A 27,207-nucleotide genomic window follows, 5' to 3' on the forward strand; every position below is an offset into this window, starting at 1 on the left:
GACTGAGAGAGCGATGCAAGAGAGAGTATGAGTACGAGGATCAAAATGGGTGCGAGTTCCTGTATTTAAAACATGGAGGGGGTGGGAAGCAAGAAAAGCCTCTAGCTGAATGCCACGGGAATCACAGTGAGACCCCCCCAGAGGAAATGATGGGCATTAAAATCGCCAAATAACAGAAGTGGTGGCGGTAATGACGAAACAAGAAAGGCAATATCCAGAATAGATAATGCTCGAGAAGGAGAGAGATACAAAGAACAGAGTGTATACCACCTATTCAGGTGGATACAGGCTGCTGTGTAATGCAGCAAAGTACGAACAAATAGCTGATGGTACGGAATATCAGTGTGTAGAAAAAGGGCACTTTCGTTAAAGGTCCCATCAGGAAAAGGATCCAAAGAATACAATAAATTATAGCCTGAGATGGGATTGATAACAGCAGAGTGTAATTTTGATTCTTGTAAGCAAACACCAACAGGGAAAAATTGGGAGAGCAACATCTGAAGCTCACCCTGATTACCCCCTGAGGCTGCGTATATTCCACTGTAAATAGGCCACGATTGGCAACGATAAAGATACTAGAAATCCGCAGGTAAGGGTACTTACGAACTAGAGGGGTTAGAGAAGTCCACATGCAGTGACAGCGGAAAACGTTCAAGCAGCGAAGGAACGGTGCGCTGTGAAGAAGGGAGTTGCGCAGATGGAGAAAAGGAAAGAGAAGGAACAGAGGCTGGATCAGTGTCCATTGATGGTTTAGTCTCTAATATATTCAGAGATTGCCTCAAATGTTTCAGAGTTCAGAGACGTCACATGGGAGACAATATTGGAGATGCAAGGAGGAGTTCGAGTAAAGATCGGAACTGTAATGGACTGTACCAAGGTAGGGGGGGGGAGGCGAAAGGGTGGAGGGAACTGGAGAAGTGTGGGAGGGGACAGAAGAGGCAGAAACCTGGGAGGTGGCAGGAGAGGAAGAAACTTGGGAGGGGACAGGGGAGGAAGGCGCAGTACGAGGAGGAGGATGAATCTCTACACTTGTAACAGAGCAAGTGAAAGGGCAAGACCTAGGTACAGAGACCGGGAAGGTAAAATGTGGAGGTGGATGAAGGGAAGGAGGGGTTAAAGGAGATTATTTGGGCTTCTGAGAAGTAGAGGGACAATCGGGAGTTGTCGTATGAGGTCTTGTCGATACCAGGGTTTGTGAGGGAGAACACGAAGAAGTGAGAACAGACTGAGGTGTTGAAGTAGGGACGTCTGAGCCCAGGACAGGAAAAGAATTAGATACAGGAGTGACTATAGGACTGGCAACCACAGAAGAGGCTGCAGAAGATGGGACCCCAAAAGTGGGGGGGACGTTTTGAAACACGAGAATAAGAAACACGGGGTAGTCTCCCTTGGAGGCGGAGATGAGAAACTGCCATAGCATAAGGGAGCCCTTCTGCCTCTTTGAGGCAATGAATTTCCCGCTCATTTAAGTAGACCTGGCAACGGCGAGAGTATGAAGGGTGAGCCTCATGACAATTAAGGCAAGAGGGAGGTCGACTGCAAGACGTATTAGAATGGTCATCGGCACCACCGACTGGGCATTCGGCTATAGATCTGCAATATTTTACTGGGTGGCCAAATCACCAGCAATTTCTACACTGTTGCGGTGTAGGGATCACCTTTCAAACTTGTAACCAATGTCCTGCTACATAAACAGAGGATGGGAGTTCACGGCTGTCAAAAGTTAAACGAGTCACATTGCAAGGGTATTGTCTCCGCCCACGGGCAGGAAGAACATAAGTGTCTACCTTGAGAATTGGGAGATCTTGGAGTTCCAGCTGTTCGAGAATGTCATTGCCACATGTCTGGAAATTCTGTTGGACTATGGTATTTGGCAGAATAACAGTACCACTACAAGTATTGAGGGAATGATGTTTTTCGATAGTGATAGGAATAGTATCAATATGTGAAAGAAGAGAAAGATCATGAGCTTGGGTAGCATTCTGGACTGTGATAATGAGCGTACCACTCTTAAGAGCATGAAAGGAAATATCTCTACCAACATGGTGTAGGAGCGCTCTGCCAATACTATGGTCGGAAAGACAGGCAGTCGAAGAAGTTGGTCTTAAAGTAAAGAATTTAGTCTATTGTGTGGTCCAAAACTGAGTGTGGAGAGGGAGTGCATGACGTGTCAGTCTTTTCCGAGTAGAATGGGAAGGTAATGAAGTAACATCATCAGGAGATTGTCGTTGGCGTTTAGAAGTGGGACCAGAGTTGGTCCGACATGGGACGAGCTGGCGATTCAAAAATCGCCGCACCGTAGGAGAGGCCGGAAGCATAGTCAAAGGAGAGTGGAGGTCAGACAAATCGAAGGAGTCAATTGAAACCCCAGCACCTGAAGCGGGTGACGAAACAGCACCAGCAAGAGGTACAGGGGCCTTAGGAGCGTCCGAAGAGTGGCCAAAAGATGAGGCGAGGTCAGAACGGGGTGCAGTAACAATAAGGGGCCCTGGGGTAGCGGGGTCATGGATTGGGGACTCCATGGTTAGGTTACTCCTTTCTTTTTGCTTTTAAGAAAAAAAAATAAAAATAAAAAAAATAAATAAAAAAAAGGGGGGACCGGGGAGGGATAGCTCCTAGGAGAAATGAAAGGGCCAGAAATCTCACTCCGCCCCCAAGAGGACCTCAGCACCGCAAGCAGCGCAGATGCAGCATGGAACCCGTGCCATACCCTACCCTTCATGCCAGTAAACCAGCAATCCGGGATAGCAACCTCACATCTGCCGAGCTACCTCGGTGGACAAAAGAGAGGGCGGCCGGATATCCGCCACAAAGCATACCTCCTTCGACCACCACCCCCCGAATCCAAAAGGTGGTTTCCAGAGATACACCCGTCGCCCGAAAGACACCCAAAGCCACCCTCCGGGATACCGGAGAGGGATCAGGACATCCCCAGGCGATCCAGATTCCACGGCAAACTACACCAATGCCAAGAACCTCAATGGAATGGGATGGACCCTGGTACCCTTTCCCCTACCTAGGAACTAGCGTGCCTGTGGGAAAAATCCCAAAGGTCAAAAAGAGGAAGGGCAAAAGGGAGGGGTGGGGAGGAGGAAAGGAAAAAGGGGAGGATGGGGAGGATGGGATAGGGAAGGGGGGATTGGGGGGTAATTAGGTTCGGTCTGGGGAAGGAGACCGACAGGTCTAATTCCTCAGACCAAGAGCCTCTTCACCATGCCAAGGAGCCCCCCTTGAAGAGGCACACACAGTTCAAAATATTCTGATTTCAAAACAGGGTCCAGAATAAACAATGCAGACATTCCTGGCGCTAAAATAACATTTCCTCTGTTTATTAGTTACGTTTCCAGGCTTTACAGATGAATTCCATTTTGATTTTTTATTCACAAAGAATTTTTTACACCAAAAAATATGCAATATTGTAATAATTGTATAAATAACATCAGTACATTTATGGACGCATATTAGACCCACCAGTTGACGTGTATTGGACGCTTGACGCCATTTGTTCACTCTTGAACACTGGCAAAAATTTAAAATTTTCACTACTTTGAGCTCAATTTCAAGCTATTTTTCGGTAATAAAATCAATCAAAATCATCTCTATTTCTGTAATTCTAGCAAATGAGACCAAGAAACTGTGAATACTATTGTAGAAAACATACAAAAATACACTGCAAAGTCGCTGTTTTAATCCAATAACACGGTCAGTTTTTTTTTCTCATTATGCACTGCGTGCTGCAGGATTTGTTTTATGTGGTGCACACTTACCATATAGATGCATTCTCTCATATCTAGGCTCAAATTTACCACTCACAGCTTATCTAAGTGAGCCGAGCTCGTGGTGTAGAGCTACAGCTTGGACCCAGAGGACAAGGTGTAGAACTACGGCCTGGACTCTCAAAGGGTTAAAAAAAAAAAAAAAAAAAAACACTTGCATGTGCAGTATCTTACATCTAGTATTATCTACTATAATGCAAGAACTAAAGGTCAACTTCTCAAAAAATTGGCCATTCCAGTGTAACTTATCTCAACTGTTCAATAATCTTACACAAACATTTGCATTATTGACTGTGAGGAAAGCAAAGTAGAAATTAAACTTAAGTAGATAGTGCTACAAAAATTCAACCATTGAACTTATGAATAAAAATATGCTTATTAGGCAATATGCTTTTAAACATGTACAGTTGATCACATGAAAGTGCACAAACGTTCAATTTGTCTTTCACTGGGGTGATCCTCAAATTTTGTCATCACTCATTATGATTTAATAGCATGTAAAGCTTCTTATTTTTTAGTAAACTAAACAAGAGGTTCTTAGCCCACTGCTCCTGGCATTATTAAGACAAAATAGAAGAAAACTCAGATGAATATGTATACATATACATGACACGCATGTGTAGTGTGACCTAAGTTGTTGTAGTAGTAGTTAGTAAGTAGTAGTAGTTAGTAAGTAGTTAGTAAGTAGTTAGTAAGTAGTAGTTAGTAAGTAGTAGTTAGTAAGTAGTAGTTAGTAAGTAGTAGTTAGTAAGTAGTAGTTAGTAAGTAGTAGTTAGTAAGTAGTAGTTAGCAAGTAGTAGTTAGCAAGTAGTAGTTAGTAAGTAGTAGTTAGCAAGTAGTAGTAGTAGTAGTACACCTGTTATCTTGTGTGTTTATGAGACAGAAAAAGAGATTAGCACTCCTACCATCATGTAAAACAATTTACAGGTTTCCATCTTACATATATTTGGAAGGACAGCAGTACCTCCCAGGGTGGGAGAGGTTTGAGATATTTGCTGTTTAGAGGAACATCTAATAAAACTGTTATATTGGCATGCCTCTGGCAAGATAGTGATATAGTGTAAATGGTGGTTAAAGTGTTTCTTTGGGTCACCCTGCCTTGTTGGGAGATGGCCAGGGTGTTAAAAAAACTGATAAGGCAGTACACACCATATGAAAAAAAGACCTACATTATCAGCAAATAAATTTGTCAGTTAAGAAAGTGGAGAGCTGCTGGATAAAAAGTTACAGGCATTAAAGATCACAAAATGTAAATGAAATGAGGGGGAAAATTCAAGTGTAGGGCAAGAACAAGATATGTTATAAAGACAAGGAAGAAAAAGTGAAAAAAAAAGACAAATATGAAGGTGTGACAGAATGTTAAGAGGAAGGATGAGATGGAAATTTTTAAAATACTTGTACTGAAAGTAGTCGAGGATAGTTTTGAAATGGTTGCTGCATCTGTTTAGGGTATATATTCATGAAAGAAGTAAAGGTACACAAGGAATGATAGATAACAAGCCTAATTCTTTTGTTTAAGATTTTAAGCACTGTGTGGAGAAGTGTGTCAAGTATGTTACAACTACAGAGGAACAAAGTGGATTTAGAAAGGGCAAGTGGATCAAGTTAATCACTGAAACACATAAACAAGCACTGGTGGATAGAGAAGTGATGTGCCAGGCATTAAAAATACACAATATACAGCAGTTGAAAAACATGCTGAAAATAACTTAAAAGAGTTTTTATACAAGGCTGAGGTTCAGGCATGTGAAAGAGGGTATTTTTTCAGTAAAGGTGGGCTGGACATAGAACTGCATTAGGGAAGTGTAGTCTTACAAGTTAATGAAGCATATGTAAAGTGGGAGCTGTCAATAGTTGCTGCTGCCAAGTGCTTGAGGGGAAATTCAGAATTGGGAGCAACAGATTGGGGGGAGGGGAAGAGAGTTTGCAGGGTTATGCAACAAGCAATTTGAGATGGGAATACAGAAAAATATTTGGAGAAGGAATGAGAAAAAAAAAAAAAAAAAAAAGAATTGCATGAGAATGGTGCCAACAACTTTTTGTAAGTGCGACACTTCAGTACTGAAGCAACAAGAATTAACGAGGCAATGAAAATGTCCGATTTCTAGGTGTAGTCTGCATTATATGTAAATTACATAACTTGTATACTGCAAAAAAAAAAAAAAAAAGAAAAATATTAAGATTTGTGCTGCTGAGAAGGTTTAGTCATGTAGAAAGAGTGTAACGGGATTAAGAGAGTTTATAAATCTGGGGTAGATGGACTGTGCAAGGAATGTACAAAAATGGTTTAAAGGAAGTTTTGAGAGGTATGGGTTTTAGCACCCAGCAAGCACATTAGATCGGAATGAGTGAAGAAAAGTGGTTTATGGGATTTGAATTCTTGCTGAAGTTTGAGTATTGTAATATCTATAAAGGTATTCTGGAAAACCAATTACCACTTAGTGCTGAAGGTAGGAACTATGGTTTTTTTGCTGTGACATTTCTGGTGGGAATGATGCGATACAGTTGGACATTATTTCTCGATGTGTTAGATAATGAATGATGGCGAACTTTTCTTCATTGGTTCAACCTGCGCCTTAGTGGAAAATGAACGAGTAAATAAAATATATAGTCTAGGGGGAGCTTGTGTGTATTGGGAATGTAAAAGAAAACATATTAAGAGCTTTCTTCCAAGTCCCCATCATTACTATTAAGTTTAAAGCAGTAAACATGTTTTTTGGTTTCTAAAGACAGAATTATTTTAGGATATTCCTCAAATATAAACATAGGAACATCTCACTTTTTTCCATTTTTCCTAGATTCCACATACCAACATTGTAATTGTCCCATATTGATTTTTTAATAATTAATTTAAATCCAGTGAGACTACCTGTATATTTTCATGTAACACTTTCTTGCATTTGAGATGGAAACTGCTTCTTGTCAACCAAAACAATATACACTATTATTAAAATAAATGAATCGGTAGTCTTTGAGGGCCTGAGTTAAAAGTGTTAGAAATCTAAGTAGTATTGTTCAGGAACCAGGAATGCAGGAAATCAAATATAATGTAGAAATACAGATTACCTTATTAGTTAATATCACTGGTATAGGAAAATACTGGTATTGTATAAATGCCAATAAAATATTAACTGAAATGCCAAGTAAACAAGCTTTTATGGCAGGTTCATCAATTCTGTTATGATCACTTTCACCCTACTGAGTATACAAGCTAGGAGTAAAGACAATATCCCTTTTTATGGCTGTAGATGCAGCCTCCATTTTCTCCCGGAGATTTGGATCACCAATGATGTGAGCAGCTTTTTTCACATCCTTGAGGGTTTCATCTAATCGCTGAATGCACTTAACAGTGATTCCTTCTTGAACATCAGTCAACTCCATTATTTTGTTAAATGGCATTCCATGGGCCCACTCATACACCACCTCAGTTAGGCCAAAATTGAACTGATCAATGTAGTCACCAACTGGCTCTGGAAGACCACAATCCTTCTGGACTTCTCCAATACGTTGAGCCACGCTCTTAAATTTTTTTATTCCTTTTTTGAGCTCAGATGTCAAATTTGGATCACTGCAATTTTTCTGCTGGAACACCATGCTAGATAACAATGCAGCTATGATCTCTACAGGACTTTCTGCAAACACATTTTCCAGTACTAGCTCTGTTACCATTAGCTCATGGTTTCCCATTTCACATGCTATGCGACCTTTCAGTGTTACAGTATTGTTATCTTCAATATAACCAAGATTTTTAAGAACCTTAATTCTCATTTGGTACTCAGGGTGTAGTTGTAAAGCCTCTTCTGACATAAGGAATTTCAAACGGCCAACTTGTTCTCGAAGATTTAGCTTAACAAAAGTATGATTGAAATGCTCTCTGAATTGTGTGCACTCGAGACACGATCGTTCCAAAACTTTTGCCTTCAGTATTCCTAGGATATGAATTTGAGATACTGCTGTTAGCTCCTTGACTCCAAGATCATGTATTAAGTTGAGGTAAGAGAGTTTCTCTCCGCCAGACTCATTCATGCGTTGCATCTCATTCAATACAACCATAACAGATTCCGAAGGTGGGTCATCTCTAAATCTGGGGATTTGTCGTTTCTTTATGTTTTCAATAACTTTCTCTCCATTTACCTTGATAACCTTATTTGTGATTGCTGCTAAACTCTCAGGAGTGATTTCCAAAAATGTGTGTTCTGAAGTGTCTTCCAGAACCTCAAAATCCTCCAGGTAAGCTGCCAAGGCTTCCTTTAATTTAAGTTCTTCTTTTGACAGGGAAGCCAATTCTTTATTCTTAAGAATAAATACAGTTAATTTATTTTTATCTTTAGTATCAATTTTCAGCAAGCAGGCCAAGTAATACTGATACTGGTCATGGCAAATGATGAGAATTCTTCCTGGATTCATTACCTTCATGACACTAGGAAATCCAAGAATAAATTTAAAAACGTGTTTACGTTGCTCTACATATTCCTTGGCAGTAACATAATATTCGTCCACATCTTTGCACATCATGCAAGAAAATTCAGGTTCCTTGCTTAGTTTTTCTTCAGCAAGCTTCAGTTCCTCTTCATATTTACTCTGATTTACCATTTTCAAGACTTCAGAAAATGATCTTTTCATCATATCTTCTACACTAATTCTCTCAACACGCAAAATGTTCAAGATCATTGAATACGTCAACTTGAACTGCGACTCCAGCTTCGTGGGCTTCCCTAACATCATCCGATGAAGGTCAGACAACTCTGGCACATCTGTTTTACACAAAATAATGACAGTTCCTGTAGTATCCAAACCTCTACGTCCAGCACGACCTGCCATTTGGATATACTCACTGGGCACTAGGTCACGGAAGCCTGTTCCATCATGTTTTCTGATTGAATCAAACACTACACATCTTGCAGGCATGTTTACTCCCATTGCAAATGTTTCTGTTGCAAATAAAAGCTTTACAAGGCCTTTGGCAAACAGCATTTCTACAACTTCTTTCAGGATGGGCAAAATGCCACTGTGATGAACACCAATTCCTTTTAATAATAAATTTCTCATGTAAATAACTTGAGGTAATTCTTTATCTGTTCCCTGAAGTCTGTCTACACACTTCTTAATAAATGAGTGTATCTCTCCTTTCTCCCTATTTGTTGTCAAGTCTTGGCTCATCAGCTGTGTAGCATTACTGTCACAGCGTTTCTTAGACAAAGTAAAAGCAACAATGGGCAACAGATCTCTTCTACTCAAGTGATCAACAAGGCCAATCCACATATTCTTCTCCTGCTTTTCCCCCAGATGATGCCTACCTTGTTTTGGTCCTTGATTTAGCTGACTTTTCTTGCTTCTATCATTCTTTGCAGCCACAGCATCATTGTATCCTTTTGTAATAAACTTGCCACCAGCATCAACTAACAAGAAACGTTCATCTTTCGTCTTACCACCAGTGCCAGTATACAGAAAGTGCTCTAAAGGTACAGGACGCTTACTGGTACTAATTACGTATATCTTCCTTCTTTTAATTCTCCCTATCCAATCGGCAAATTCAATTGTGTTGGGTACTGTTGCAGACAACAACACAATATTTACTGTACTGGGTAACATTATTAGTACTTCCTCCCATACATGGCCTCTTTCAGCATTGTTAATGTAGTGAACTTCATCAAAGATAACCCACTCTAAATCTCTTATCAGATCACTACCATTGTACAGCATAGACTGTAAAATTTCTGTTGTCATGATTAAACATGATGCCTTTGGGTTGATTTGAATGTCTCCTGTCAAAAGACCCACATCATCAAACTTAATTTTAAAATCTCTATACTTTTGATTTGAAAGTGCTTTGATTGGAGAAGTATAAACTGCCCGAGTCATATGCTTCAATGTTAATGCAATCGCATATTCTGCAACCACCGTTTTACCTGCTGAAGTGTGTGCAGCTACAAACACACAGTCATGCTTTTCCAAATGCAAAATTGCTTGCTTTTGAAATATGTCAAGCTCAAATGGATACGTGCAAGCAGGGTTGGGAACCTGCAAATTAAAATCATCGACTGGTGAATTTATGTCAACATTTTCTGCCCACTCTGTATTTACCACTACAGTTGTAGATTTTGACTTGTCACTTATATTTAACACAAATTCATCCTTTTTAGGTGGCGGTTCAATGTTGAAATTGGTGACAAGTGAGGTATCTTCTTCATTTAACCCTTCCAAGGTCAAAGTAATTTCTTTCCTTTTAACATTTTCTTCCTTTTCATCAAAAATTTTAAGTACACTTTCATCCACTTTCAGCATATCTGTTATGCTAACAACTAACTCAGGTGCCATCTGAGCTGGTTTCTCTTCCTCTTTCTCCTCTTCCAGTTCTTTCTCTGGTTCTTCAAAGGTCATTCCTCGAGAGAGTCTTGGATGCTTTAGGAGATAATTACTTTTATCTAGTTGAAATTCTCCCTCAACTGACTCCTTATGCAGAAATGGCTCTGGAAACCCTCCTGGCCAGAAAGGAAAGTTAGTTGAAGAACCCCTAACAACCTCCTCCGGAGGCCCAGGGGCACGCCTCATGGAGAGGGAATTTTTCGCTGTAGCTCCAGCATCCTCATTTGCAATTTCACGGAGTCCAGTAATTTCTCCAGTGGCAGGGTCTCGCTCTACTTCAAGACAAGTTCTTGAAGGAAACAAAGAAATGCTAAAGAGACGAGTTGGGTCTGGATGCCTGGGAAACCATCGGCGGGAATGAACAGGGTCATGGATTGGAAGCTTCTCAGGAATTAAAAGATATTCTTCAATTTGTTCCTTAAGACTTGGAAGAACTGGTGGCAATTTGCCCAAGAGCCTTTCAAGGCCATCCATGATTTCCTTAACAACCTGTAAAGATGAACACTATTAATACATGATCCTGATAGGGTACATTTTAGAGTATAGCATAGTACAGGTATTATTACATGTCTAAAAATCATACTGTACTATGAGGAAGTGCAACTGTCTTAAATTGACAAACTGAAGAACTAAATATACTATACTATATTACAATCCCAAGCTATTTATTTTGATTTTAAAATAAAGCATTTTAAATGTTTCTCAGTTTACTGGTTGATGATGCATGCGGCATTCAACAAATGAAAAGGTAGATTAAACAGCATACTGCCAACAATAGTGAAGAAATGATATGTGCCGCAGAACAAAATTTTACTGCAACGTTTTGCTTTGTGATGAAGCTCTGTGACAGGGAACTAAATATTATCCCAAGGAAAACCTGTTCTGCAACATGCATCTTTTCTATTCAGCTAGAAAATACAAGTTAAATCATTGCAAGTGCCAAGCAATATCCACAGTGGTTCAAAGTCATGTTAAATTGCTGTTTTAGATTAGATTTACTCTAGTTAAAGTTGAAATAATTTGAAGTTCTAATAAGCCATTTAATTTCCTGAGCTGAAAAATCTGACATTCCTTGATAAGGTCTATTTAAATTTTTGTTTAAGAGATTCGCCCTAGCCCTTACCTGTGATTGGTTTCAAGAGTACTTCAACCAACACAGCCTGGCCTGAGATCACACACTTGGGTCATTCCATGTCAAGTGGACCAATTTTGAAGATCGTCCCCACCTGACCATCTCCAAATTTGATAAAGTTTTACATGAAGGTTGGCACATATGTCATACTAACTTTGGGAAAGTTTTAGTTCATGATATGCAACAGTAGTAATGCTATGGCCCTCAGAGTGGAGGCAGGTGAAAATTTCACCAACCCACAACACACAATCAGCAATATTCAGGTTACTGCTGTGGTAGATCTTGAAGAGTAAAAGTTGTGCAAGTAGACATGCCTATGCAACTTTTGGAGCTGCTTTAAAAAAATCACAATCCTAAAACTCGCATAGTTTTACTTATTTTTACAGTATGAAGCCAAAGTAGGGAAAAAAAAAAGAGTCGCATAAAACTGAATCTTGAATACAGCTGCCTATATCTATAAAGGAAAACATTATTTTAGTATGACATTGTAGCCAGCTACTCAAGTGGACATTGTCACGATCCTAAAATGTGAGACTCCAAACGTTTTTAGTTCCTGTGCTAATGGTACCTAAACATGCCCTCACAGACCTCACGGTGAATTTTAGGCCCTTTTTGAAGACCAATACCAAAAAAGCAGCACAACCAATTTTCTGAAAAACCTTCATTAGAAAGAGCAGATTCTAAACTACAAGATATCTATTTTCTTGATAGGCATTTTGCCCTTGAAAGGAGAAAACATGTCTTAAAATAAGGAGATTTTTGGCTTGTGCAACATTATAATGAAAACCAGGCATTTTTTAGTTGCTGCTGTTATAGAGCAACAACAGCTAGAACCTCGTGTTTCGGTATACTTATGTAATTTTCAGTGATGATTTCAGAAATTATCTGAATGGATGAGGACCGATATTTATTTTGCAAATTAAGCTTCAAAGTTGCCAAAAAATGTGTCATAACAGCTGTGATGGCAGATTTTGAGCTCGCTGACTGTCGACAGAACCTTAATGTTGCATTGGTCAGTGTTGGCTGTGCACAACCAATTCTTAAAAAATTGGTAACCCCATCGCTTAGTGGCCACACCACAATAGCCGTGCAATAACAACCATGGGTGGTGGGCCACTTTTCCACAGGATCCAAAGCCTCAAACAGGTTTCTTTGCCACAAAATCCCAAGCCTGAATTTGGGCTTCTTTCTACTTTCCAAGCCATAGCTGTTTCTTAATTCATGGCAACAGAAAATTTTTCATCAATGTTGGACATGGTTGCTGGCACCAGGCAATATTGTCATCCCATTGATGTTGCTGATGATTTACCTGGAGTTTACCTGGAGAGGGTTTCTGGGGTCAATGCCCCCGCAGCCCAGTCTGAGACCAGGCCTCATGGTGTATCAGGGTCTGATCAACCAGGCTATTACTGCTGGCCGCACACAAGCTGATGTACGAACCACAGCCCGGTTGGTCAGGTACTGACTTTAGGTGCCTGTCCAGTGCCTTCTTGAAGACAGCCAGGGGTCTATTGGTAGGCAACTGAACAGTCTTGGGCCCCGGACACTTACTGTGTTGTCTCTCAGTGTACTCATGGCACCCCTGCTTTTCATCGGGGGGAATGCTGCATCTCCTGCCGAGTCTTTTGCTTTCATATGGAGTGATTTTCGTGTGCTGGAATATTGGAAATATGATCTGGAACCCAGTAGGTGTCATTTCATGCTGGCCAATAGAATGATTGAGCTGGACCATGAGGATGCATGAAGCTGACCAGCACATAATGCTACTCATCAGAAATCTCACAAATATTTGAAAATGGATTACAGCATTACAAGTGCTACATCAATTTTCTGGAACCTTTGGTTCCCAAGCTTTTCTGGATTGCTGATGTTTCCAGACTAGAGGTGGTCACCTTGGTCAACATAAACAGTTGATTTACCAAGACCATAATCTTCACAGATTTTACGCACTGAAGCACCATGGTCCAGTTTTCTCAACAGTTCAACTTTCTCTTGAATTGATATGGACCGGTATTTAAGTTTGACACCACCAGCCTCCCTCTCATCCCCCTTAGAAGCCATAGCTGAGGTTAATTAATCAAAATAAGCTAAAAAACTTATAGAATTGAGGTGTTCCCCAAAAGTTGCATAGGCATGTCTACTTACACAACTTTTACTCTTCAAGATCTGCCACAGCAGTAACCTGAATATTGCCGATTGCGTGTTGTGGGTTGGTGAAATTTTCACCTGCCTCCACTCTGAGGGCCATAGCATTACTACCGTTGCATATTATGAACTAAAACTTTCCCAAAGTTAATACGACATATGTGCCAACCTTCATGTAAAATTTTATTGAAATTGGAGATGGTCAGGTGGGGACCCCTGATCCACTTGATATAGAATGACCCTTTTCCTTTTGACTGCCTGATCAACCAGACTGTTGCTGCTAGTGGCTTACAACATACAATAAATTACCTTCCACAAGATGAATGGGCTGGGGTTAGGGGGGAGCCACTTCCCCTCAATACAGTATTTTATTTAATTCCTTGGATACATTTTCAGGCCTCATACATAAATCAGTTTTTCTGCATCAGCAATCAACACGTGTAGTGTCTTAATATCCAACAAGAAAACTGATGACAATCTTTATACAGAAGTTCTTGTATCAGTAATTTTATCTATCACTTCCATATAAAGTAGTCATATACTATCTCGTATTTTGTATTGTAATTCAAGCAGTTAGTAACATTCACCCTACTAAACTAGACAATTACCCTATGTTTTTTTATTGTGATTTTTATGAACTAATCTGTTACTTGCATTTATTTTAATAAAGCTTCATTGAAAAATAAATAAAAAGTATACTTCAAGTACAGTATTTTATCATCTACGTCTTGTCTGAGATGCTATACATTCTATGGGCCTTCAGTAATACTGCAAAGTAAATTCGTATGGTATTTATCCAATATTTGTAGGAATCAATACAAACATTATAACAATTTATTTTCCAAAAAATTCCAACAAACTGTTTTACAAAAAATTCCCAAAATATCAATCGTAAACCAAAGTGTTAAAATTAATTTCTAAGTTTTAAATCTTTATCATTCGTGTAAACCAAATTTATCAATCCCATCCAGTAGTAATAAGTTAATTTTTAGGCTGCCTAAAATGTTGTGTATAAGCAGGGACTCTCTTTCAAGTATGTCATTAACATCAACTATTCCTCAATCAATAGTATGTTGTACTTTGTAGAAATAATGATTATCACTATTATTATGTCACCTTAGGAGTCGGGTTTAATCCTTTCAGTGTCAGTCCCATTATATAACGGCTGTGAAGCCAGTGTTGGCCCTGTAGTACAGTGGAACCCTGGAATTTGTTTGTGCATTTGTTTCTCCTGAAGCCAAACTGGCACTGGTTGAGAATGCTTTGTGATGTTATAAAGGAGTATAATCTCTTGTGTACGAGTTTCTCAAAGAATTTGGATAGTAAAGGCAAGTTTGATAGTGATGTATAGGTGTTTACATCTTCTGTACATACATGTAGTTCTACTATCTTCAAATTATGTCCTGGAATTTGTATTGATAAAGCCACTGGATGGCGAAACGTCTACAATAAAGATACCCAGATGTTGCACATGTGTCAATTTCATCTTGTCAGTATTTTATACCATTTTTGTACAACCAGTTGTTTACATCTGTTGGGTCTCCATCTTCGTGTATTGGTATAACTGCTGGGAAAGTACTGGTTTCTAGTGAATTATTAAAGAGTAATGTAATGGTGGGTAAAAGGACATGAGCCACTCATTTGAACAATAGTGGTGAGGCATGAGCAAGATTTCCCGATTTATTTTTAATCATGGTGATTTCAGTGGGCATGGTTGGTGGAAGACTGAGGGATACTGAGAAGTTTCTACCCAGGTCACCACTCACTCCAGTACTGGTGCCTGGAATTTTACTGGCAAGACGAAATATGGATCCCAGGTTACAACCTATACAGATGTGACAGAGTGAACAGGAAAAAGGGGGGGGGGTTGGCCTGTACATTGCAGAGTCACTTGTTTGCACAGAACTGCTAAATGCCTCAAATGATGTAGTGGAAGTTTTAGCAGTAAAGGTCGAGAACCAAAACCTAGTCATTGTGGTAGTCTACAAGCCTCCAGATGCAACATCCCAGCAATTCCAGGAACAGCTGTTAAAAATTGACCACTGTCTGGAAAACCTTCCAGCTCCTGCACCCAACATCTTGCTCCTGGGGGATTTCAACTTAAGGCACCTAAAATGGAGGAATATAGCAAATAATATTGTTGCAGTAATAACACCAGGAGGCAGCTCTGATGAAAACTCACTCATGCGAGCTTTTAAATCTCTGCACAAAATTCAATTTAAACCAGCAGATAACAGAGCCTACTAGACTGGAGAATACACTAGACCTCATCTTCACTAACAATGATGATCTGATAAGAAATGTCACCATATCAAAAACAATATACTCAGATCACAACATAATTGAGGTTCAGTCATGTATGCGCGGAGCCCCAGACCGACATAATGAGATTAGTCACGAGGGAGCATTCACCAAATTCAACTTCAATAACAAAAACATAAAGTGGGACCAAGTAAACCAAGTCCTAACCGATATAAGCTGGGAAGATATACTAAGCAACACAAACCCCAACTTATGCCTAGAACAGATTAACTCGGTGGCACTCGATGTATGCACAAGGCTTATTCCTCTAAGAAAAAGGAGGAGTAGATGTAAAACAGAAAGAGACAGGCGCTCCCTTTACAGGCGACGGAAAAGAATAACAGAGCGGCTAAAAGAGGTCAATATATCTGAAATGCGTAGGGAGACACTGGTCAGAGAAATAGCAAGCATCGAACTTAAGCTAAAAGAATCCTTTAGGAGTCAGGAATCGCGGGAAGAACTGGAGATGGGAAGTACAGTGCCTGCACTCTGAAGGAGGGGTGTTAATGTTGCAGTTTAAAAACTGTAGTGTAAAGCACCCTTCTGGCAAGACAGTGATGGAGTGAATGATGGTGAAAGTTTTTCTTTTTCGGGCCACCCTGCCTTGGTGGGAATCGGCCGGTGTGATAATAAAAAAAAAAAAAAACTAAAAGCCATAAATGAAATCGAAAGAAACCCAAAGTATTTCTTCTCCTATGCCAAATCAAAATCGAGAACAACGTCCAGTATTGGGCCCCTACTTAAACAAGATGGGTCCTACACAGATGACAGCAAGGAAATGAGTGAGCTACTCAAGTCCCAATATGACTCAGTTTTTAGCAAGCCGCTAACCAGACAGAGTCGAAGATCAAAATGAATTTTTTATGAGAGAGCCACAAAATTTGATTAACACAAGCCTATCCGATGTTATCCTGACGCCAAATGACTTCGAACAGGCGATAAATGACATGCCCATGCACTCTGCCCCAGGGCCAGACTCATGGAACTCTGTGTTCATCAAGAACTGCAAGAAGCCCCTATCACGAGCCTTTTCCATCCTATGGAGAGGGAGCATGGACACGGGGGTCGTCCCACAGTTACTAAAAACAACAGACATAGCCCCACTCCACAAAGGGGGCAGTAAAGCAACAGCAAAGAACTACAGACCAATAGCACTAACATCCCATATCATAAAAATCTTTGAAAAGGTCCTAAGAAGCAAGATCACCACCCATCTAGAAACCCATCAGTTACACAACCCAGGGCAACATGGGTTTAGAACAGGTCGCTCCTGTCTGTCTCAACTATTGGATCACTACGACAAGGTTCTAAATGCACTAGAAGACAAAAAGAATGCAGATGTAATATATACAGACTTTGCAAAAGCCTTCGACAAGTGTGACCATGGCGTAATAGCGCACAAAATGCGTGCTAAAGGAATAACAGGAAAAGTCGGTCGATGGATCTATAATTTCCTAACAGAACACAGAGTAGTCGTCAACAGAGTAAAGTCCGAGGCAGCTACAGTGAAAAGCTCTGTTCCACAAGGCACAGTACTCGCTCCCATCTTGTTCCTCATCCTCATATCCGACATAGACAAGGATGTCAGCCACAGCACCGTGTCTTCCTTTGCAGATGACACCCGAATCTGCATGACAGTGTCTTCCATTGCAGACACTGCAAAGCTCCAGGCAGACATCAACCATATCTTTCAGTGGGCTGCAGAAAACAATATGAAGTTCAACGATGAGAAATTTCAATTACTCAGATATGGTAAACATGAGGAAATTAAATCTTCATCAGAGTACAAAACAAATTCTGGCCACAAAATAGAGCGAAACACCAACGTCAAAGACCTGGGAGTGATCATGTCGGAGGATCTCACCTTCAAGGACCATAACATTGTATCAATCGCATCTGCTAGAAAAATTACAGGATGGATAATGAGAACCTTCAAAACTAGGGAGGCCAAGCCCATGATGACACTCTTCAGGTCACTTGTTCTATCTAGGCTGGAATATTGCTGCACACTAACAGCACCTTTCAAGGCAGGTGAAATTGCCGACCTAGAAAATGTACAGAGAACTTTCACGGCGCGCATAATGGAGATAAAACACCTCAATTATTGGGAGCGCTTGAGGTTCCTAAACCTGTATTCCCTGGAACGCAGGAGGGAGAGATACATGATTATATACACCTGGAAAATCCTAGAGGGACTAGTACCGAACTTGCACACGAAAATCACTCACTACGAAAGCAAAAGACTTGGCAGACGATGCACCATCCCCCCAATGAAAAGCAGGGGTGTCACTAGCACGTTAAGAGACCATACAATAAGTGTCAGGGGCCCGAGACTGTTCAACTGCCTCCCAGCACACGTAAGGGGGATTACCAACAGACCCATGGCAGTCTTCAAGCTGGCACTGGACAAGCACTTAAAGTCAGTCCCAGATCAGCCGGGCTGTGGCTCGTACGTTGGTTTGCGTGCAGCCAGCAGCAACAGCCTGGTTGATCAGGCTCTGATCCACCAGGAGGCCTGGTCACAGACCGGGCCGCGGGGGCGTTGACCCCCGGAACTCTCTCCAGGTAAACTCCAGGTATGGTTTAGAAGAAGTCATTATCTTGTCAGTTGTATCAATAGGCTCGAGTTGCAGTTCATCTGATTTAGTCAGAACAATATCTATAGCTTTGTTCAGCCCAAAGATCTGGAATTCTTTGCCAGAACACACTAAAGGGCCCCTGTCTACAAATCAATTTAAGGTCCTACTTAGAAATCGCTTCATCACTCAAAATTAACCAGACAAACACTATACTTAACATCTACCAGTTTCTCAAAAAACTCCTAAGTAATTTATGACTGCTCAACTATTTGATCATTTACTTCAAACTTACAACTGTTTCAATTTTATTATTGTATATTGTGCTTGATGATTGCTCAACTATTTAATCATTACTTCAAACTTATAATTGTTTCAATTTCACTGTTTAAATTGTGCTAAATTGTAATAATACTGTATTTCTTATATACTATATCAAAACTGTAATTCTTCTCTACTGAACTTATTAAAGCCATATAGCATTAACTAGTTGAAATATTAAATTTTCTTAAATTCACTGTAACTCACCTAATGACCATATGTACAATTATAGCACTGTTATTGCCTTATTAATCTTAAGTTAGTTTTAAGTTTGCCCAAAATGGTCTGCATATAAAGGGACTTTTGTTACACTTTTGTACAAACATGTATCATACTAAAATAAAATTATTGTCTTCCAGGTCTTTTTTACATCTCTCGTTTCAGTGAATCTATTACAATATTATAATATTACAATATTACAGATGCTTGGACTTTCTTATTGTTTGGTGAGGACTGATATATAGTTTAATAAATTCTTTAGTTATTAAGCCCTATATTACTTAAAGGACCACAATGGAAATAAGTCACTGACTTTTTTGGTTATCCCAGGTTCTCTACACATATGCTGCTATGTATGATAATTCTATGTAACTGTATTTGTGTATACCTGAATAAACTTACTTACTTACTTTTCATATTGATGTTTGTCATCAATGGGTCTTAGAATGTTGTTAGTACACCACAGGCAACATAGTCATTTGTGGTCTGTTTAGATTTTATGGGTTAATGTTTGTTATAGTCTGCGTATTTTATTTGGAAATAAGTTAACTTTTTTTTTTTTTTGGGGGGGGGGATTATCCTTGGTAATTTATATGTATGATAATAATGTACCTAAATGTACTTACATATCTGCTTACCCTTATCATTAAGAACTTTAGGAAGTTTTAAATACAAGGACAGGTACATAAGTAAGTGTGAGTTTGACTTGACTAGCATAGGCCAGTAGACCTACAGCTGTGTGCTTTTATTCTTATATGTGCTCTTAAATATAAGATTTTTCTGAGACAACAGAAAATGTTGGAGATTCTTACATATGTTACCAAAAATGTCAGATATAGTGATGACTAAAGTGGAAGTAGTTAAGGAACAAGTGTATTAGTTGGTAAGAGATAAGATAAGATTTCGTTCGGATTTTTAACCCCGGAGGGTTAGCCACCCAGGATAACCCAAGAAAGTCAGTGCGTCATCGAGGACTGTCTAACTTATTTCCATTGGGGTCCTTAATCTTGTCCCCCAGGATGCCACCCACACCAGTCGACTAACACCCAGGTACCTATTTGCTGCTAGGTGAACAGGACAACAGGTGTAAGGAAACGTGTCGAAATGTTTCCACCCGCCGGGAATCGAACCCGGGCCCTCCGTGAGTGAAGCGGGAGCTTTTAGCCACCAGGCCTGATATATATGATATATATTACTGTATATTGTCTTGACAGCTACAATACTGACACAATATAATGATCCCGGTGCACCAATAATATTAAAGTGCTTACCTGAAGTGATCATGTAGTGGGAGTGTAGGTTGTAGCAGCTTCTGATGTAGTAGTGAAGACAGTGTAGACTAGTGCAGCTTGTAGTGATAATGGAAGGTAGACTAGTGCACCTTGTATTATTATTATAATCAAAAAGAAGCGCTAAGCCACAAGGGTTATACAGCAGTGCAGCTTGTAGTGTAGTAATAATGGAAGGTAGATCACCACCACTGTTGCTGCTGCTGCTGCTGCTGTGTCATCCAACACTATAACTCACAATAACTCACTATAACTCATCAACACAACACTCATAACCATCACAACACAACTATAACTCACTCTCACATTATTGTTAATAATAATAACATGATACAATACCTGTAATAGTGGTAAATATTGTATAATATTGTGAAGTTAGAATATATGGCGGGAAGAGTGACGCATGCGTCTACCTCTCCTAAATATTCTCTCTCAAACATTATATTTATACTACTAATTACACTTACTACAATCTTATTTTCCTCCTTAAACTATATCAGTGTTTTTTTTTATCTTCTTCTTCTATATTAAAACGGTGTATATTTTGTGCAATATTAGTTAATAAAGAGACTTAGTCTAGGTTATAAAGGAAGTTAGTGTTCGCCACGATCTTCATCTTAATCATTGATCAATTGTTATATCTTATTTTAATTACTGAACATGTTTGAATCTCTCAGAAAAAATATACAGACAGTTCAGGATGGAATATCTGCCGGGTGAGTGTAAGAGAAGCAGCCATACCACTCTAATACTTATTATAACTACTGACATAATCTTGTCTTCAAAATAATCCTTTACAGACATCTGTATTGTTCCCTCACAGAAGTTGTCTTTATTTTGATGAAGAGCTCTTGATCCAGGGAGTCCATTGCTCGGATACAATGTCATGCCTCACAACTTACCTTCAACAAACTACTACTGCTGCTATCATCATCATCATCAATCATCATCAATCATCATCAATCATCAATCATCATCATCATCATCATCAATCATCATTCATCAATCATCATCATCATCATCAATCATCATCAATCATCATCAATCATCATCATCATCATCATCATCAATCATCATCAATCATCATCATCATCATCATCATCAATCATCAATCATCAATCATCATCATCATCATCATCAATCATCATCAATCATCATCAATCATCATCAATCATCATCAATCATCATCATCATCATCAATCATCATCAATCATCATCATCAATCATCAATCATCATCATCAATCATCAATCATCAATCATCAATCATCAATCATCATCATCATCAATCATCAATCATCATCATCATCATCATCTTTACTAACTTAATCTCCCATACAATGAGCCTCGGTAACAATGTTGTTTTGACTATTCACTTATCCTGGGTAATTTATACACATGTTAGGATGTTAGGATTTTTAACAATGGAGGGTTAGCCACCCAGGATAACCCAAGAAAGATAGTGCATCATCGAGGAACTGTTTATCTTATTTCCAATGGGGGCCTCAAGCTTGTCCCCCAGGATGCAACCCACACCAGTTGACTAACACCCGGGTACCTACTTGCTTCCTAGGTGAACAGGACAACAGGTGTAAGGAAACACGACCAATGTTTTCACCCTTGCCGGGGATTGAACCCTGGACACTCAGCGTGTAAAGCCAGAGTGTTGTTTACCAAGCCACGGGCCACCTTCATTATGTTACTATGTACAACCGTCATAAAACCTTAACTTGTGTAATGTACCTGAATAAACTTAAATAGCAGCACCGTGTGAATGCAATTTTGTTTTATTTTTTTATGCGATACAAATAATGTAGCTTACATATAATAAAACACTGATAGACACTAAAGAAAGCCACTTGTATGTAGTGCATGTTGGACAAATTAATCCTAAGGTAAGTAAGTTTATTTAGATAAGTAAGTTTATTTAGGTACAGGTACACTAGGGCCATACTTAAAAATATTCTGGTCTTCCAAAATTAACCATACCTACACTGTACTAAATCATTCACTCAGTTTGAGATGACTCGAAAAATCCCCAAAAATTTACTACCGCTTAATCAATTTAAAACATTAATACAGAGGGTTCTGAGAAGCAAGATCACCACCCATCTAGATACCATCAGTTATACAAACCAGGGTAACATGGGTTTAGAGCAGGTCATTCCTGCCTGTCCCAGCTACTAGACCACTATGACAAGGTCTTGGATGCTATAGAGGACAAACAAAATGAAGATGTAGTATACACAGATTATGCAAAAGCCTTCAACAAGTGTGATCATGGTATAATAGCACACAAAATGCATGATAAAGGAATAACGGAAAAGTTGGTAGATAGATCTATAGCTTCTTAACAAATAGAACAAGAAGAGTACATGTAATAGTAAACAGAGCAAAGTCTGATGCAGCTACAGTGAAAAGCTTTGTTCCACAAGGCACAGTACTCATCCCTATCCTGTTCCTCATCCTCATATCTGACATAGACAGATGTAAGCCACAGCACCGTACCTTTCTTTGTGGATGACACTCGAATTTTCATGACAGAGTTCTCCAATGAGGACACTGCAAGACTCCAAGCAGACATCAGCTGGGCCCTGTGGCCTGTTGGCTAAAGCTCTCGCTTCACACGATGAGGGTCTGGGTTCGATTCCCGGCGAAGGGGTGAAAACATTGGATGTGTGGCCCGGTGGTCTGGTGGCTAAAGCTCCCGCTTCACACACGGAGGGCCCGGGTTCGATTCCCGGCGGGTGGAAACATTTGACACGTTTCCTTACACCTGTTGTCCTGTTCACCTAGCAACAAATAGGTACCTGGGTGTTAGTCGACTGGTGTGGGTCGCATCCTGGGGGACAAGATTAAGGACCCCAATGGAAATAAGTTAGACAGTCCTCGATGACGCACTGACTTTCTTGGGTTATCCTGGGTGGCTAACCCTCCGGGGTTAAAAATCCGAACGAAATCTTATCTTATCTTATCTTATCACCAGCTGTCTATGTTCACCCATCAGTAAAATGGGTACCTGGGTGTTAGTCGACTGGTGTGGGTCGCATCCTGGGACAAAACTGACCTAATTTGCCCGAAATACTCAGCATAACAAGCAGCTTTCTATATGGTAGTACATATGTCATTGATGTCAGTTATGGTCTGTATACCATGTACATGTACCTGGAGTACCTGGAGTTTACCTGGAGAGAGTTCCGGGGGTCAACGCCCCCACGGCCCGGTCTGTGACCAGGCCTCCTGGTGGATCAGAGCCTGATCAACCAGGCTGTTGCTGCTGGCTGCACGCAAACCAGCGTACGAGCCACAGCCCGGCTGATCAGGAACTGACTTTAGGTGCTTGTCCAGTGCCAGCTTGAAGACTGCCAGGGGTCTGTTGGTAATCCCCCTTATGTGTGCTGGGAGGCAGTTGAACAGTCTCAGGCCCCTGACACTTATTGTATGGTCTCTTAACGTGCTAGTGACACCCCTGCTTTTCATTGGGGGATGGTGCATCGTCTGCCAAGTCTTTTGCTTTCGTAGTGAGTGATTTTCGTGTGCAAGTTCGGTACTAGTCCCTCTAGGATTTTCCAGGTGTATATAATCATGTATCTCTCCCTCCTGCGTTCCAGGGAATACAGGTTTAGGAACCTCAAGCTCTCCCAGTAATTGAGGTGTTTTATCTCCGTTATGTGCGCCGTGAAAGTTCTCTGTACATTTTCTAAGTCGGCAATTTCACCTGCCTTGAAAGGTGCTGTTAGTGTGCAGCAATATTCCAGCCTAGATAGAACAAGTGACCTGAAGAGTGTCATCATGGGCTTGGCCTCCCTAGTTTTGAAGGTTCTCATTATCCATCCTGTCATTTTTCTAGCAGATGCGATTGATACAATGTTATGGTCCTTGAAGGTGATATCCTCCGACATGATCACTCCCAGGTCTTTGACGTTGGTGTTTCGCTCTATTTTGTGGCCAGAATTTGTTTTGTACTCTGATGAAGATTTAATTTCCTCATGTTTACCATATCTGAGTAATTGAAATTTCTCATCGTTGAACTTCATATTGTTTTCTGCAGCCCACTGAAAGATTTGGTTGATGTCCGCCTGGAGCCTTGCAGTGTCTGCAATGGAAGACACTGTCATGCAGATTCGGGTGTCATCTGCAAAGGAAGACACGGTGCTGTGGCTGACATCCTTGTCTATGTCGGATATGAGGATGAGGAACAAGATGGGAGCGAGTACTGTGCCTTGTGGAACAGAGCTTTTCACCGTAGCTGCCTTGGACTTTACTCTGTTGACGACTGCTCTCTGTGTTCTGTTAGTGAGGAAATTATAGATCCATCGACCGACTTTTCCTGTTATTCCTTTAGCATGCATTTTGTGCGCTATTATGCCATGGTCACACTTGTCGAAGGCTTTTGCAAAGTCTGTATATATTACATCTGCATTCTTTTTGTCTTCTAGTGCATTTAGGACCTTGTCGTAGTGATCCAATAGTTGAGACAGACAGGAGCGACCTGTTCTAAACCCATGTTGCCCTGGGTTGTGTAACTGATGGGTTTCTAGATGGGTGGTGATCTTGCTTCTTAGGACCCTTTCAAAGATTTTTATGATATGGGATGTTAGTGCTATTGGTCTGTAGTTCTTTGCTGTTGCTTTACTGCCCCCTTTGTGGAGTGGGGCTATGTCTGTTGTTTTTAGTAACTGTGGGACGACCCCCGTGTCCATGCTCCCTCTCCATAGGATGGAAAAGGCTCGTGATAGGGGCTTCTTGCAGTTCTTGATGAACACAGAGTTCCATGAGTCTGGCCCTGGGGCAGAGTGCATGGGCATGTCATTTATCGCCTGTTCGAAGTCATTTGGCGTCAGGATAACATCGGATAGGCTTGTAATGTTAATCAAATTTTGTGGCTCTCTCATAAAAAATTCATTTTGATCTTCGACTCTCAGTCTGGTTAGCGGCTTGCTAAAAACTGAGTCATATTGGGACTTGAGTAGCTCACTCATTTCCTTGCTGTCATCTGTGTAGGACCCATCTTGTTTAAGTAGGGGCCCAATACTGGACGTTGTTCTCGATTTTGATTTGGCATAGGAGAAGAAATACTTTGGGTTTCTTCCGATTTTATTTATGGCTTTTAGTTCTTCCCGCGATTCCTGACTCCTAAAGGATTCTTTTAGCTTAAGTTCGATGCTTGCTATTTCTCTGACCAGTGTCTCCCTACGCATTTCAGATATATTGACCTCTTTTAGCCGCTCTGTTATTCTTTTCCGTCGCCTGTAAAGGGAGCGCCTGTCTCTTTCTATTTTACATCTACTCCTCCTTTTTCTTAGAGGAATAAGCCTTGTGCATACATCGAGTGCCACCGAGTTAATCTGTTCTAGGCATAAGTTGGGGTCTGTGTTGCTTAGTATATCTTCCCAGCTTATATCGGTTAGGACTTGGTTTACTTGGTCCCACTTTATGTTTTTGTTATTGAAGTTGAATTTGGTGAATGCTCCCTCGTGACTAGTCTCATTATGTCGGTCTGGGGCTCCACGCATACATGTCTGAACCTCAATTATGTTGTGATCTGAGTATATTGTTTTTGATATGGTGACATTTCTTATCAGATCATCATTGTTAGTGAAGATGAGGTCTAGTGTATTCTCCAATCTAGTAGGCTCTATTATTTGCTGGTTTAAATTGAATTTTGTGCAGAGATTTAAAAGCTCGTGTGAGTGTGAGTTTTCATCAGAGCTGCTTCCTGGTGTTATTACTGTAACAATATTATTTGCTATATTCCTCCATTTTAGGTGCCTTAAGTTGAAATCCCCCAGGAGCAAGATGTTGGGTGCAGGAGCTGGAAGATTTTCCAGACAGTGGTCAATTTTTAACAGCTGTTCCTGGAATTGCTGGGATGTTGCATCCGGAGGCTTGTAGACTACCACAATGACTAGGTTTTGGTTCTCGACCTTTACTGCTAAAACTTCCACTACATCATTCGAGGCATTAAGCAGTTCTGTGCAAACAAGTGACTTATAGTAAATAAAGATATTATTATTATAATGAAGTTCAATGAAGAGAAATTTCAGTTACATACTCCGATACGGTAAACTTGAGGAAATTAAAACTTTGTCGGAGAATAAAACAAATTCTAACCACACAATAGAACAAGAAATAAGTGTGAAGGACCTGGTGGCTAAAGCTCCCGCTTCACACACGGAGGGCCAGGGTTCGATTCCCGGCGGGTGGAAACATTTCGATACGTTTCCTTACACCTGTTGTCCTGTTCACCTAGCAGCAAATAGGTACCTGGGTGTTAGTCGACTGGTGTGGGTCGCATCCTGGGGGACAAGATTAAGGACCCCAATGGAAATAAGTTAGACAGTCCTCGATGACGCACTGACTTTCTTGGGTTATCCTGGGTGGCTAACCCTCCGGGGTTAAAAATCCGAACGAAATCTTATCTTATCTTATCTTAACAATATAGCTGCCACATCTGCTAGAAAAATGATGTAGTGTGGCATTCCACTTTAGGTGGTAGCCTGGAACTTAACCTGCAGTATAAGTGGGGCCTTACTGTATACATGTACTGTATATACATAACATCTAAGTGCCCTTAAAACCTTTGTAAAAATTTAAACATGTTTGTAATTCATTTTTATGTTCTAAATGAAAACCTTAAAACACTTAATAGAATCATGAAAGATCATGAGTAAGTCTCTTTAATCCTTTCACTGTCAAGACCCCTGCTCACAAAATTGCTCTCATTGTCGAAGAATTTTGAACAAAAAAAAAAATAATTTTTTTTTAGAAATGATAATCTTTTCTCGATGGTAATGACACCAAAAGTACAAAATTTGATGGAAAACTCATGGAATTATGCTCTCGTGAAGTTAGCGGTCTTGATGATGTGTATGCATCGGCAATTTCGCCCACTTTGAGCCCTATTTTCAGCTAATTCCCTTCTTTCAGTTGACCAAACTCATAGCTATTTTGCTAGAATTCCATTTGTTCTATTGATTGAGTACAAGAAACTGCCCATTTACTGATTTCAACTCAAAGTGATCAGAAATTGGTAACATGGCCAATTTCATACAAGTAAGGCCAATTTCAAAATAGGGGTCCA

At 40.2% G+C, this 27,207-nt stretch overlaps 2 protein-coding genes across 9 annotated transcripts in view; one reads left to right on the forward strand and one right to left on the reverse strand.

Moving 5' to 3' along the window:
- Orc5 (origin recognition complex subunit 5) overlaps positions 1 to 27,207 on the reverse strand; it is a 157,002-nt gene that overhangs the window by 129,319 nt on the left and 476 nt on the right. The window contains exons 1-2 of one of the 8 annotated variants that reach the window (XR_011392557.1): positions 20,108 to 20,416; positions 6,212 to 10,631 (exon numbers count right to left, since the gene is read on the reverse strand). The exons of 1 other annotated variant lie outside the window; for it this stretch is intronic. The gene's annotated coding sequence lies outside the window, so the exon portion shown is untranslated. Of the gene's footprint in view, positions 1 to 6,211; positions 10,632 to 20,107; positions 20,417 to 20,464; positions 20,565 to 20,592; positions 20,633 to 21,685; positions 21,709 to 27,207 lie in introns of those variants that run through there. 6 more of the 8 variants (XM_070089566.1, XM_070089568.1, XM_070089569.1 and 3 more) reach the window with 6 other exon arrangements.
- The window catches only part of Dysb (dystrobrevin binding protein dysbindin), a 52,770-nt gene continuing 46,245 nt past the window's right edge, over positions 20,683 to 27,207 (forward strand). Inside the window, exon 1 of the mRNA XM_070089573.1 lies at positions 20,683 to 20,841. Within this exon, the coding sequence (XP_069945674.1) occupies positions 20,786 to 20,841 (56 nt within the window). The 5' untranslated portion in view covers positions 20,683 to 20,785. The remainder of the gene's footprint in view (positions 20,842 to 27,207) is intronic.

Source organism: Cherax quadricarinatus, chromosome 29, assembly GCF_038502225.1.
Source record: "Cherax quadricarinatus isolate ZL_2023a chromosome 29, ASM3850222v1, whole genome shotgun sequence".
NCBI classification, from domain to species: Eukaryota; Metazoa; Arthropoda; class Malacostraca; order Decapoda; family Parastacidae; genus Cherax; species Cherax quadricarinatus.